The 14,768-nt window shown below is 43.6% G+C and overlaps 1 protein-coding gene across 5 annotated transcripts in view; it reads right to left on the bottom strand.

Annotated features, from left to right (window-relative positions):
- PATJ (PATJ crumbs cell polarity complex component) overlaps positions 1-14,768 on the bottom strand; it is a 762,329-nt gene that overhangs the window by 464,872 nt on the left and 282,689 nt on the right. For 4 of the 5 annotated variants that reach the window (XR_014794340.1, XM_084876077.1, XM_084876076.1 and 1 more), the window contains 2 exons: positions 7,765-7,871; positions 4,113-4,236 (listed from right to left, as the gene is read on the bottom strand). Coding sequence is in view for 4 of the 5 variants with exons in the window: in XM_084876077.1 (XP_084732203.1) it covers positions 4,113-4,236; positions 7,765-7,871 (231 nt within the window). In the remaining variant the exon portion in view is untranslated. The remainder of the gene's footprint in view (positions 1-4,112; positions 4,237-7,764; positions 7,872-14,768) is intronic. The other variant, XM_084876078.1, reaches the window with a different exon arrangement.

A 14,768-nucleotide genomic window follows, 5' to 3' on the forward strand; every position in this document is an offset into this window, starting at 1 on the left:
GCTTGTGAACTGAAAAATCCCAGTTTCGATTCTAGTCAAGGGCATATACCTTGGTTGTGGGCACATCCCCAGTGGGGGCTGTGCAGGAGGCAGCTGATCGATGTTTCTCTCTCATCAATGTTTCTAACTCTCTATCCCTCCCCCTTCCTCTCTGTAAAAATTCAATAAAATATATATATTAAAAAAAAATGCCATGAGAGTTCCAGAAACATTTTGGGTCAGTAAAAAAAAGAAGACCCAGACTTTTCTCACCTGATGGGTAACCAAGAAAATCCTATGAAAAGTCAGTGCCATAAGGGTCCTTAAGTGGTGCTGACTTACTGGGGAAATTAAGTCAGGCCCACTTGTGCCTAGGACCTGCCTGACTCATTCAGAAGTTGAACGAAGAGGCACTAACATCCCAGAGACGCGTGTCCACTGGAGGTGGAGGTCCTGAGTTGGTGGGTGGATTATTTAGAATTTCAAAACTGCAAAAAGGGTAGAGTTCCTGGATAAAACTGTAATAAAGAATACTCAAACCAGGCTTTTACTGGGGGTGAGCGAGGTGGGGCGGATTCCAAAATTAAATAACTTGCAACGTCATTACAATCTTTTTTTTTTTTTTTTCTATTTTAAGAAGTGTGATAACTGTACTAAAGTCAGGATTAAACAAGTAACTCTAATGAATGAAATCAGAATTACTGGCTGACTGGACTTTATTAAATTTTACACTCAGATTTAAAGGCTCGAGTGAACCTCAGCTATTTGTGTAATTAGTGTTTTGTGTGTTTTTTAAAGGCACGTTAAGCTCTTCAAATTTTTATTTTCAGGAAAGCAAAAAAGGATGACTTTTCAGCTTTCTAGGGTCTGTACACTATTCCAGGTATTGCTATGCTTACATGATAATTCCTACTGACCTGTATCTCCTCTCCTACACTATCAATGTGGCATTTGAGGACTAAGCAGAGAAGAAAGAAAAAAAATGGCTTGCAGACAGACCTCCATCTGGTTGGGAAATGAGGCTTTTACCCACTCGCTGTGTCCCAGATTGCTCACTTAGCCTTCCCTGCTTTGTAAATGGGCATTTGCTATCTAATTTTCACCTGCTCTAAGGATTAAATGTATGGCACACAATATTTACTCACTAATGGTGATAATATAATACAATGAAACTCCCCTGATGATCAAACTCATGCTCTTATATGCTCTGAAAGACCGCTCCCTAAATTTTCAGGGCTGTTGAAGCTGTTAGGTCCATGGCTTTGTTTTGTTTGTTTTGCTTATGGTAAAATCTGACTGCTGAAGGGATTAGGACCTAATTTTCTTTGATTTTGAAGTTTCCAACCAAACATCTGAAAGACAATGGTCTTGCAAATTCTATATATCCAAGTGCCTGCTATGCTTCATATTTCTAGAGTGGAAAGAGATCTTGATGGGCCAAATTAATTTTTTAGTTGAGTAAGAAATATTAAATGAGGCTTAGGACACCAAAAAAGCCACATAAAGATCCACACCCAAGCCCTGGCCAGGTAGCTCAGTTGGTTAGAGCATCATCCTGATACACCAAGGTTGCGTGCTTGATCCCCGGTCAGCGCACATACAAGAAGCAAACACTGAATGAATAAATAAGTGGGACAACAAATTGATATTTTTCTCTCTCTCAATTAAAAAAAAAGAGCCCTGGCCAGTGTGCTAAATGGTTAGAGTGTTGTCCTGTGTATGAAAAAGTCAAGGGCTGGATTCCCTATGAGGCCACATATCCAAGCTTCAGGTTCTATCCCCAAATGAGGTATGTACAAGAGGCAACTGATCGATGTTTCTCTCTTCTTCTCTCCCTCCCTATCCCTTTCTCTCTGTCTCTAGAATCAATGAAAAATACACCCATAAAACATATCTTCAGGTGAGGATAAAAAAAAAAATCCACACCCTGTTGCAAGTTATCTAAGATCTAGAAACCTAAAAAGACAAGCATTTTTAATAATATATGTTTGGTATTAAAAAACACAGAAAGCATATAAGTATAGTTTCTAGATATTCAAAATTTCTATGGGAAAATGTTTAGCTTAGTGTCAGAATTTTTTTTAGAAAGACTACTATTTAAATGGAAAAATTCCTTTGCCAGTTTTTGTTTTATTGATTCTTTTAAGAAAACTTTTAAATTTGGGTATTTTGGCTCACTTTGACACATAAAAAAAGGAAAGAAAAAGTCATCAAATGAAATCTTAAGGAAAACTCTATGGAACAATCTTAACAATAATAACTTGCATTGGAATATTCTTTTATTGAGGCTGACTCAACCAATCAGGCCATTAGCTAGGGCCTTAAGTGTTTTCATTTTTTAGTTCAGAGCTTTTAATTTTCAGGTGTGCCTCACTTTACAAAAAAAGTCCACCCATTAAAAAATAAAACAGGCCAATGATACTCAATATTTACTCTATGCCAAGTGCTTCCTAAATGGGCACTTTCAATGGGGACCTTTAAAAAGAGCATTTTGTGTGAGCTTCAGTCCATTCATTATCCCCACTACACTGTCCTGCTGTGATTTGACGGTTGCTTCTTTTCAAAAACCCACCAGCAGTGCATGGTCATTGCACTCTCAGCTGTATGTTCCAGTGAGTGACCTGACAAAAGCTGCCCAGCTCCGGCCCCACCGGTCTACGTGCCCGTGGAGACAGGTGCGGCTGGTGCAGGCTGCTGAACTCTGGGCCTCGGGTCCAAAGCCCTTAGAAGGTAAGCAGTCCTCTCTCTGGACCACAGCTGACCTCCCTACAGTGACAAAGTGAATGGTGATGACAACATTCTGGAGGTGCCTTTCAAGGCGGAGGCACAGGCGCAACTTGCTAAAAGGTGAGGGCTCATTTTGCAGCCTTTCCTCTACCTGCATCTCCATAGCTGGCTCTCTTAAAGACAAAGTATAATAATGCCCCAAAGGAGTCATCATTGTGACTACTTACGGTGGTGTCTGCAGGTGGCTGATCCACCTTGGGAATGATCAGACCAAGGCAGCACTGTTATCTAGAATGTTCCTAATTTGCCTCCCCTCTATCCTTTGGCCGGTCACCAAGCCCACAGATGCATGTTTAGGAATAACATGCCTTCTTCATAGGCACCTTGGCAAGATGGAAACAGGTGAGTACACCTGTGCCAAAGCCTGTGCCAAAGGACTTAGAATTAGATCAGGTCCCAGTTAGGCCCCATTAGCAGGTGATAAGATATGCCCGGGGAAAAGTGGACTTGTACTAAGTGTATAGTACAGCTTTCTAGAAAGAGAAAGTACCAATTTTTTTTTTTTTTTTTTTAAAGATCTTTATGTCTTTAGGAAAATAAAGCTAAAGGGGACAATTGGATCAATTAATAAACAAATGACTGTGATAAAACCAATGAGAAAATGGCAATATCAATATTGAATGCTTTTCAAAGCTCTTCAAAGTTTATAATAAAATCACATTCCAACTTTAAAAATCCTAATGAAGTTAAAAATAACAGCTAAGAGCCACCTGGAAGCATGCACGCCATGACCTGTGTGTTAAGTAGGATACGTTGGAATATCTAATTCCTGAAAAACAGGATTATCTAGTCTTCATCTAACTTCCTGGGTTGGTCCCGCAGGTAGGTATCTGGCAGAGTATACTGTAAGAAAGAAACCACCTTAAACTCAAGTTTCCTGAGGTTTTTAGTGACGGGAAGCCATTAATGTTGCACTGATCTGCGGCTTGTACAAAGCTTTATGCTATGTGTCCCTCTTGTGTCTGCTACTTTTTCTTTCTTTTTCTTTTCTGCTACCTTTTCTTAAAGGAGAACACATCTTTGTTCTAGCCCATAGTAATACCAAGATCATGGTACTGCTCCTGATGTTGTGTTGCAGAAAGAAGACAATCATTAAAATCTGTCAGCATTTACTTTTGTTGCAGAGTCCAAAGGAAATTACATCTCTGTGACTCCACTATTATAAAAGAACTTATCTTTCACTAGTGTGGTACAGGAATTTCCTATAAAATTAAAATGAAATAAGCATACATGTACACATTCAGGTATAGCCCAAAAGAAACCAAAGCACTTAAAAAAAAAAAAAAATCTCACCTAGGTTTGATTAAAAAAAAAAAAAAAAGTACAGTAAAAAAGGAAAAAAATACCTTTGCAAATATAGTCTTGACATAAATTGGCAGGTCTCCATGGGGACTTCCATAACCCCCTACAATACTAAACCCCAATCCTTCAGAGCCTTTCTCCAAAGTAATAATCTTAGGTGGAGGTGTTCTGAAAACACAATGCATGCTGTTTAATTGAAGAGTAGATATTGAAGAGGAATTTCATTTTCATGGAAGAACACAGATTTGAGAGAGACTTTCATACTGCGAAACTATTAAGATCAAATCAAACTCTGAGAGAGCAATCTAGGAACATTTAAAAAAAAGTTTCCCATGTCATGCTGGACTAATGACCAATAGTCTTGATGTTTTAGGGGTTTCCCTTTCATACAACCCACTGTTTTTTATTTACAAATAAAGTCATGATCCTGAAATTGTCAAAGCATCCTTCTCTGTGCTTAGTTTTAAATTTTTAAGTTGACTGTTTAAACCTGAATGGAGGCCTGGCCCGTGTGGCTCAGTGGTTGGGCATTGTCCTGTGCACTGAAAGGTTGACAGTTTGATTCTGGTCAGGACTTATGCCCGGGTTGTGGGCTTGATCCCAGGTAGGGGGCAGCCAACTGATATTTTGCTCTCACATGGATGTTTCTCTACCTCCCTCTTCCTTCCTCTCTTTATAAAAATCAATAAAGATACTTTTAAAAGAAAACTGAATGGAGCTGTCTTTACATCCTTAAAGAATGTGCACGGGGCATCATCTGAGCAGAGTGTAGACTGCCAGTCTGCAGGTGGACTTGTGTTCTGAGCGGGCAACGGTGGCCTGATAACTTAGTAAACTACACTGCTGTTCTTTTTCTGCCTGAACACCCTCACGCACCTGCTCTGCCACGCCCATCTAAGGTGCGAAGTCATTCTTCAAAAGCCACCTCCACTGTGGCGCTCCCACGACTCCTCTGGGAGAGTGAGCTACTCCTTCTTGGTGCTCCCTCTGCACTCGGCCAGGTGTCCATGATGGCCCTAGTTGTGGTGTATTGTGGTGACGTACCCCTCTTCCTCCCCTACCGGACCACGAACTCCTGAGGTCTTAGTCATCTGAGAATTCCTAGCACTACGCACTGTGCCTACAACAAGCTCAGGATCATGACTGTGTCAACGAGAATGGAAATCCAGGGGAAAGGAGAGAAGCCAAGGTAGGGCGAAAGGGATAAAGGCAATGTGTTTCAAAGGCATCATTCGGATTTTCCAAGCTTCGTCCAGTGTGGAAGTCATCTCTCTCAGAAACAACATGGCTAGAACATTACATTACCTATGTGAGTTCACGGAGTTCAATCTAAGCTTAACTCATACCAGCCTCCGATTCCCACACGTGGCTGTCCACAGGTAAATAAACACCTGGAGGAACTCCGGTATTGCAGCCCTGTTGTCCTATCTGCAGAAGGAGGCTCAGACCTGTGGCCTGGCAGCACCCCTTGCTCTGTGGCAGCTCCCATGTGTCCGGGAGGCAGAGCCAAGTGGTGTGAACTCAGCCGTTCACACGTTTAGAAAAATTTGCAAAACTGGGATGCAAACAACCCTGAGTATGCTGTTCTGTCTGACTAGAATATTCTTCCCTCTCCCCAATTTTGCCTGGCTAATTTCAGGCTTGATTTTCAGTTGTTTATTGAAGTTCTTATTGGCTGTGTATAGCGGGCATCCATAGTAATTGCTGAATGTCTATACCATATAAACTGTTGACTGTTTTGAATGCAATTCCTGCTTTTCCCAATTACCACAAAAAACTCAGCTTTAGCGTTAGTGCCTCCAAGTACACTCCCTGATTGAGTTGTGCTCCTCTTCCATGGGTTTCCAGGACCCTGGGCTTACTCATCTCTCCCACTGAACTTAGCTCTCCGATACTTATCAACTCTTATAACCACAGATTTATGGGTCTCTGGCAGTTCCTTGAGGACTGGGGCAATGCCTTCACTTATGTTCCTAAGTTTGAATCCTCGGGACCCAGCACTATACAGTGTCGAGCCTTAGGAAGGCAATAATAAATATCTGATGAAATAGTGATGAATTATCCCCTTCGGCTGAATGGTAATGACATCATGGATAAGGCTCTGCCTTTCATCACTTGGTGGCTTTATAAGTCTCTCAGGAATGACTCACTGGCTAGACATGAACTTGATTTGTTTCCTCTTTCACACACAAGCCCCCATTTTCAAGAATATTGGAATGGGAGCGAACCTAGATGTCTAAAGCCATTGTTTTAGAACTAGCCCCTGAGGGGCCACCAAATCATTAGAGACCTTCCTAATCCCATCTATTGGCAATTAGGGACCTGTTTCAAGGGGAGAGGGAGGAATGCGTTCCCCTTCCCAACTGGCAACATCAGATGGACTTTGTCTCCATTTATCTCACATTTTCAATTAGTTGTAATTTTTCATCTAGAATACTAATAAAAAAAATCTCTGAATGTTAACAGTGGTTGGATTATAAGTGATTTAAATTTTCTTAAGCTAGTAGTTCTCAACCTGTCAGGAGCTGTGCAGCTGTGGAATCAGGAAAAAAAAAAAAAAAAAAAAAAAAAGGAAAAAAGATATAGTCTGGCTGGTATGGCTCAGTGGTTGAATGTCAACCTGTGAACCAGGAGGTCATAGTTCAATTTCCAGTCAGGGCACATGCCTGGGTTGCAGGCTTGAGCCCAGTAGGAGGCAGCTAATCAATGAGTCGCATCATTGATGTTTCCCTTTCTCCTTCTCTCTTCCTTTCTAAAATCAATAATAATAAAAAAAAAATAGAGATCAAAAACTGCTAAATGTATACTACTCTTCCTACAAGAGTCCTGTTTTTTTTTTTTTTTTTTTTTTTTTTTTTTTTTTTTTTAAGAAAGGGCTATTTTTAACTTGAAAATGCTATATTTTCATGTATTTGTCATATTTTAAAAGCATGGTTTATTACTCTCATAATGAGAACATGGTAAAATGAACTTAGTTTCATATTCTTTCCTCAAGAAAAACAAATCCAAAAGTGTCATTTAAGTTGATAAAACACCAGGAAAAAGTTGGGAATGGCTGTGATCACCAGATCTTTCAAAAAAAATCATTCAGAGCAGTCAACAAACATTTATGGAGCAGTGCTGGTACTGAGAGGAATAACAGCATTTCTTGAAGTGCGGGTGCTCTGACTCTCTGTAGCCCACTGGAGACAACCCACTTAGCATCTCTGAGAATGGGCCCAGCGAGATTAGCATTTTACTATATGCTCTTTAGATTATTCGTATGCACATTCCAGTTTGAGAAACGCTGCCTTAAGGAGCAACTTTTATGGTAATGACTTGTTTTAATGAAGGATGCCAGCAAGTGCCACAAGATTTTGCTTAGAAAACTGAGGAAACCCGGTTCCTTGCATAATGGACAGGGTGCACCTGGGCTGTAATTCTGTGGTTTCTGGGGGGGTGAGGGGGAGAGGCCTAGGCACATGTCAGAGTGACCAGCCCTGTGCCACCAGTCTGTTAAGAACTTATCCAGTGGGACAAAGCTCTGTGAGAAATGAGGAAAGCCTGGACTCTCTTGGAGACTATCTATAAATTAGAAAAGTAGTGTGTACTTTCCCCTCCTCTTCTTCAGGAAGTACGCTCTAGATTAAAGCTGGAAAAGGTCTCACTGAGCATTGCCCACACACATAATAGGCACTTTGCCTCTAGGACACTTACTCTGTGTCTTCCGGTTGGTGGTCAGCAGTGGGTGAACCAAGGTGGTAGCCCGTAGACAAGCTTTCAAGCTGAGTTGCTATGGCGCTTATATTGGTATCTGCTACAACCTGGGGGGAAAGTTAGAACAAGACAAGCCATTATAAGTCAGGGTAGAATTAGAGAAACCATAGTTATATCCAACGGTCAGTTCTCATTCCTCATCTTATTCAACCTATCTGCAGCATTTGACACAGTGACTTACTCTCTCTCAAACTAGTTTCTTCATTTGGCTTCCATGACACCGCACTAGTCAAGCTTCCTTTCAACCTTCTGGCCATTTCATCATATTTCCCCCAAACCTCTAACTCTGAGTGTCACAGGGCTCATCCATCACTTCATATTTGAATGTGTGGGCAGGAAGTTTGTCTGTTTGGTTTATTACTGTATCTCTGGATTTCAGTTGTATTTTCACTTTGGTACTGAGAGTGTCAGTACAACTTCCACGTACTCCTGTAATCCATTACTACTGTATCTCTATTATGAAAAACTATCCAGTGTATATTAGGTGTTTGATTAATATCTGGTGAATGAAAGAAAGAATGAATATCTCTATGATTTTTCTTTAAAATCTTTTTATGATTGATTTTAGAGAGAGGAAAAGAGAAGAGAGAAAGAGAGAGGGAAACATTAACTTTTTCCCCACTTATTTATGCATTCATGGTTGATTCTTGTATGTGCCCTTACTGGGAAATCAAACCCATAACCTTAGACAATGCTCTACCCAACTCAGCTACTCCAGGGTCTGATTTGCCTTTTAGATGGTCCCAAAAGTATAATGGAATAACATTTAAATATTCACCTTATATTTCTACCCAGAAAAAAAAATTCCAAAGCATTCAGAAGAAATATGGTATAGCTCTGACAGCCCATACTAGGATACAGAAAGGAGTTCTGCTGTTCAGTTTTTTCCACTTAAATGATGCTGTGCCCGAGTTCCAGCTTCCTCATCTGTCAGGTGTGAATCATAAAAGCCAGCGTTGTCTGCTTAGCCTGAAGTTATCTTCACCTCAGAGTTATCAGAGCTTCTTTCTTAAGAGCTCCTGGGCTACCCCTGCTCCTGATCAACCATTCTTCCAAGTTATTACCCTCTGTGCACAATGACAGTGAAGGGACTAAGTGCAAAGGAGCTTGATTTGATTGCAGTTTCATAATAAACCAACAGAGGGTGTGGTTGCCTGTACACTTGGTTGTATCTGTTAATATTTAGAAGGAAAGCAAGTGACAGGCCAGCCCTGGCCCCAGCCCCGCTGGATCAGAACATGTTTTGGGTGAAGCACCCTACCCTGGGGGAAAACACTGCTAAGTGCAAGTTACAGGATCTTCTGGAATACCATCATAGAAAGAATGATTAACTCTTAATCCAAAAGCAGAATTCCTTCAATTTATTTTTCCTCTAGTTTTCTACCTTTTAGTAGATGGCACCTCTAGTTGACTAATTAGAAATCCACTAGTTGTAATATTGAAAACTAGAGGCCCGGTGCATGAAATTCATATACAGGGGCGGGGGTGGGGCATGGGGAATGCATATGTGTATCCCTCAGCCCACCCTGCACCCTCTCCAATCTGGGATCCCTCTCACAAACTAGAACTACTGGCTCCCAACCGTGTGCTTGCCTGGCTGCCTGATTGCCCCTAACCACTTCTGCCTGCCAGCCTGATCACCCCCTAACCACTTCCCTGCCAGCCTGATTGCCCCTAACTGTCCTCCCCTACAGGCCTGGTTGCCTCCCACTGTCCTCCCCTCCTGGCCCGGTAACCCCTAACTGTCCTCCCTTGCCAGTCTGGTTGCCTCCAACTGCCATCCCCTGCAGGCCTGGTCACCCCTAACTACCCTCTCCTGCTGGCATAGTTGCCCCCAACTGCCCTCCCCTGTAGGCCTTGTCCCCCTTCCCCAACTGTCCTCCCCTGCAGGCCTGGTTCCCCACAATTGCCCTCCCCTATAGGTCTGGTCCCTCCCAAGTGCCCTCTCCTGCTGGCCTGGCCTCTCCCAACTGCCCTCCTCTGCAGGCCTGATCACCTCCAACTGCCCTTCCCTCAGGCCTTGTCCTCCCATCTGCCTTCCCCTGTAGACCTGGTCCCCCCACAACTGTCCTCCCCTGCAGGCCTTGTCCCTCCCAACTGCCCTTCCTTGCAGGCCTGTTCCCCCCCAACTGCCCTCCTCTGTCAGCCTGGTCCCCCCTAACTGCCCTCCCTTGCCAGCCTGGTCACCCCGAACTGCCCTCCCCTGCAGGCCTGGTCCCTCCCAACTGCCCTTTCCTGCAGACCATCTTGTGTCCACATGGGGGCAGCCATCTTGTGTGTTGGAGTGATAGTCAATTTGCATATTACTCTTTTATTAGCGGCTTGGTGCATTTTACCCTAGAATCTAGTGCTTTTAGTCACACGCAGTGTGAGGCAAATCACCTGGTGTGAGAGAAAAGACTTCACTTCTTTATTTTTAATTTTCTCTCTCTTTTTCTTGTTATTATTTATTTTGTTTTGTTTTTCTTAAGAGGGCACAGACGTCACAGTGTAGATATGGAATGAGGGGAAAGAGGGGCAGAGAGATAGTCTAACAGCAGGTGCAAATAGAGCAGGCAGTCATCATGGCCTGTGCTTGGCAGCAGGCAGGAAATATCATCCCGTTCCCCTATACCACACAGAGAGCGCGTGGGTGTGGGAGACAGACACCCCACAGATGTTCTAGAAGAAAGCTTTTTAACTTTTACCTAGAAAGATACTTTCAAGAGTTCATAAAATCAGCCATACAAATTATGAAACCAAAGTGATAGTTCATTTGGGTAAAATTTTTTTTTTTAATATATTTTATTGATTTTTCACAGAGAGGAAGAGAGAGGGATTGAGAGTTAGAAACATCGATGAGAGAGAATCATCGATCAGCTGCCTCTTGCACACCCCCCACTGGGGATGCGCCCAAAACCAAGGTACATGCCCTTGACCGGAATCGAACCCGGGACCTTTCAGTCCGCAGGCCGATGCTCCATCCACTTGAGCCAAACCGGTCCCGGCTGGGTAAAAATTTTTGCTCATTTTTAAAAATCTAGCTAGAAAACGTGAAAATACTTCTACAACATCATCATACTCCTCCAACACATCAAGGCCTCTAGCTCACCCCAGAACCCTGAAATAAAAAGGGTCTCCCAACCACTTATAATATTAAATCCAAGATCCACCTAGGATCCTAGGAGCTACCCAGCTTTGTGCCCATTTTGTAGGAGTGGAACCCAAGGGGCTGCGTGGGCAACGAGAAGGATTTTCATCAGCAGCTAGGTCTTTGGCAGGAAGATAAGGAGAGAACAAACCCGTTACCCACAGATGACTTTGTAGCCCCAACGCATTGTTGGTTTCCCAAGTTGATTTGCCTTCCCAGGGATTAATTTGTGAAAGGGGTTAATCTCATTTCCAAGTTTTCTGATGTGCCCTCCCAGGGATTAACTCAGAAATCAGATTCATTTGTGAAAGGGGATAATAATCTGATCTGGGAAGAGGGTATATGTTCAGCCAGATACAAGTTCTAGGAGATGCGGTCTATGAGTCCTGGCTCAGCCCTGCTTTACTTTGCGTCTGAAGTGCTTGCTTTTGCTCCACCAACACCTGGGACTGAACAGCACGAAGGTAAGGCTGTGTGTTTTGAAGTAGGGGAAGGCAGATAGGCTAATGAAAAACTTATTTTTTTTGAAAAAAACAAAACAAAAAAAGGATATCTTGAATTCCTGGGTACAAACTTCTGTGGTAGATTCAGAGGATAGAGATGGGAGCAGAGGAAACCAAGGGAAAGCAAATGTGTTCCCTGCCCTCCAAAAACAGGCTTGCGATCAATGCCATCTACTGTGGGGGGCAGATGTGAACACATGCCGTTCAAAGTGGAGACAGGAGCAGGAATCCTGGGTAAGGCAGGGAGGCTTGGAGGTCTTTGGTTATGGGTATCAGGTCTGTACAACTTGAATGTGTGGTTTAAGAGGTGTGGTGTCTGGAATCTTTGGACCCGGCTAGGCCAGCTCCAACTTTTTTTTTTTTTTTTTTTTTTTAAATATATTTTATTGATTTTTTACAGAGAGGAAGGGAGAGAGATAGAGAGTTAGAAACATCGATGAGAGAGAAACATCGATCAGCTGCCTCCTGCACCACCCCCACTGGGGATGTGCCCACAACCAAGGTACATGCCCTTGACTGGAATCAAACCCGGGACCATTCAGTCTGCAGGCCGACGCTATATCCACTGAGCCAAACCAGTCTCGGCAGCTCCAACATTTTTAAGAAAAAAAAAATATATATTTTTATTTATTTCAGAATTGAAGGGAGAGGGAGAGAGATAGAAAAATCAATGATGAGAGAGAATCATTGATCAACTGCCTCGTGCAACCCCCACACTGGGGATCGAGCCCGCAACTCAGGCATGTGCCCTGACTAGGAATCAAACCTTGACTTCCTGGTTCATAGATTGAATAGATTGATGATTGATATTCAACCACTGAGCCATGCTGGCTGTGCCAACTTTTTTTTTAATTTTTAATTTTTTTTACTTAAAAAAGAAATGTTTTTATAGATTTTAGAGAGAGGAAGGAGAGGGAGAGATATAGAAACACCAATTGGCTGCCTCGTACATGCCCTCTACCGGGAGATCAAGCCCTCATGTGCCCTGACCCGGAATTCAACTGGAGACCTTTTGGTGCATGGGATGATCACCAATCAACTGAGCCACCCCGGCCAGGGCACTACTTCCAACTCTTAAGATTGGCAACCTATGGTCTGGCTTTTTACAGAGCAGCAACCTACGTTCCTCTTATCCCTCATCCCTGGAGACCTGGAGATGTTACAGATATCTCCCACACTTCCCATTCATCCTGTAAAACCATTCACCTAGTTCAGGGGTCTTCAAACTACGGCCCGCAGGCCACATGCAGCCCCCAGGGGAGTCTGATCCTGCCCGCCAGGTTTTTTGGGCAGTGAGCGCAGCCAAGGTGTTATAGTAGGGATTAGTAGTTCATATAGTCCAGCCCTCCAGCTCTCTGAGGGACCGTGATCTGGCCCCCACTTTAAAAAGTTTGAGGACCCCTGAGTCCTAGTTCAAAGCCTCTGGGTCTTTTAAGTTCCTCTTACTGTTGCACATAGCGCTGCTATAAACATCTTGAAAGTGGTTCTGTAAGGGAGGTCACTAGATACGGAACTGCTGAGTGACATCCACTAAATTGAACAGATCTTCCTAAGTTACCAGTTTAAAGTTTCACCAGGCATTTAACGAAAGTACTTTGTTTTCTTACATCCTCCCCAAAATTGCTATGATCAAAACTTTAATAAGTGTCTACCTGAGGCGGCTGACCTGAAGGAGCAAATCCCTTCATCTGAGAAGAGGGAAGCAGCTGACTTGAAGGAGAAAATCCCTTCATCTGAGGAGAGGAAGATGGCTGGCCTGAAGGAGGAAATCCCTTCATCTGAGAAGAGGGAAGCGGCTGACTTGAAGGAGGAAATCCCTTCATCTGAGGAGAGGAAGATGGCTGGCCTGAAGGAGGAAATCCCTTCATCTGAGGAGAGGAAGATGGCTGGCCTGAAGGAGGAAATCCCTTCCTCTGAGGAGAGGAAGATGGCTGGCCTGAAGGAGGAGGAGGCAATGCCTGTACCTGAGAAGGTGACTTATGAAAGGAAAGAGGAGGAAACCACCCCACTAGAGGAGGGGGAGACTTATAAAATGAAAGATGGGGAAGAAGCATTATCTGCTGAGCCTGAGGAACATGCAGAGACCTTTGAATTAGTGGAAGAGGAAGGACCAAAAAGCATGTTTTCTTCTGAGGATGTAATTAAATTTTACTTTGTGATCTCCCCTCCAAGTGCACTCACCCCTCACTCAGTGTTCCCCCCTCCAACTGCACCCACTCCTCACTCAGTGTTCCCCCCTCCAACTGCACCCACTCCTCACTCAGTGTTCCCCCCTCCAACTGCACCCACCCCTCACTCGGTATTCCCCCCTCCAACTGCACCCACCCCTCACTCAGTGTTCCCCCCTTCAAATACACCCACCCCTCACTCAGTGTTCCCCCCTCCAACTGCACTCACCCCTCACTCAGTGTTCCCCCCTCCAACTGAACTCACCCCTCACTCAGTGTTCCCCCCTCCAACTGCACCCACCCCTCACTCAGTGTTCCCCCCTCCAACTGAACTCACCCCTCACTCAGTGTTCCCCCCTCCAACTGCACCCACCCCTCACTCAGTGTTCCCCCCTCCAACTGCACCCACCCCTCACTCAGTGTTCCCCCCTCCAACTGCACACACCCCTCACTCAGTGTTCCCCCCTCCAACTGCACCCACCCCTCACTCAGTGTTCCCCCCTCCAACTGCACTCACCCCTCACTCGGTGTTCCCCCCTCCAACTGCACCCACCCCTCACTCAGTGTTCCCCCCTCCAACTGCACCCACCCCTCACTCAGTGTTCCCCCCTCCAACTGCACCCATCTCTTACTTTGTGTTTCCCCCTCTAGGGTTTTCCTATCAACATTAATTTCCTTCTTAAATTCTGTCTCCTCCTTAAACTGCTTTCTGTAGGGAGGTATTCATTTGGATATTCTCTCTCATGCCTTGGCTCCTTGTGGTGTTTGATAATTTAGGTTATAAGCAAAACTAAATCCAGTCAGAATTATATTTCTATATTAGAACAATGCGTGTTTACTAAAACGTCTAATTGAGTAATAAAGCACAGATCTTTATTGCACAAATCTTAGGATGAATACCTTTTCTTAAAAATAAGTTGGGGGATTACATTTTGGAGAATCAAGAAGTCAAAATATTTTCCAGATAACTACAATATTACAATGCACAAGAGCTTGAGATCCTTGCTTACAACTTTCCAGAGCTGCTGATCATGTAAAGGAATACAATTAACCATTAGATTTGTTAGGACTCAAATCTTGCAGTACAAAATACTGACTCCCAATGCCTTTCAAAAATATCTTTCGTCCTTGGACTCCTTAATC

The sequence above is a fragment of the Pipistrellus hanaki genome (genome assembly GCF_964339955.1).
Source record: "Pipistrellus hanaki genome assembly, chromosome: 2".
In the NCBI taxonomy this organism is placed as follows: domain Eukaryota; kingdom Metazoa; phylum Chordata; class Mammalia; order Chiroptera; family Vespertilionidae; genus Pipistrellus; species Pipistrellus hanaki.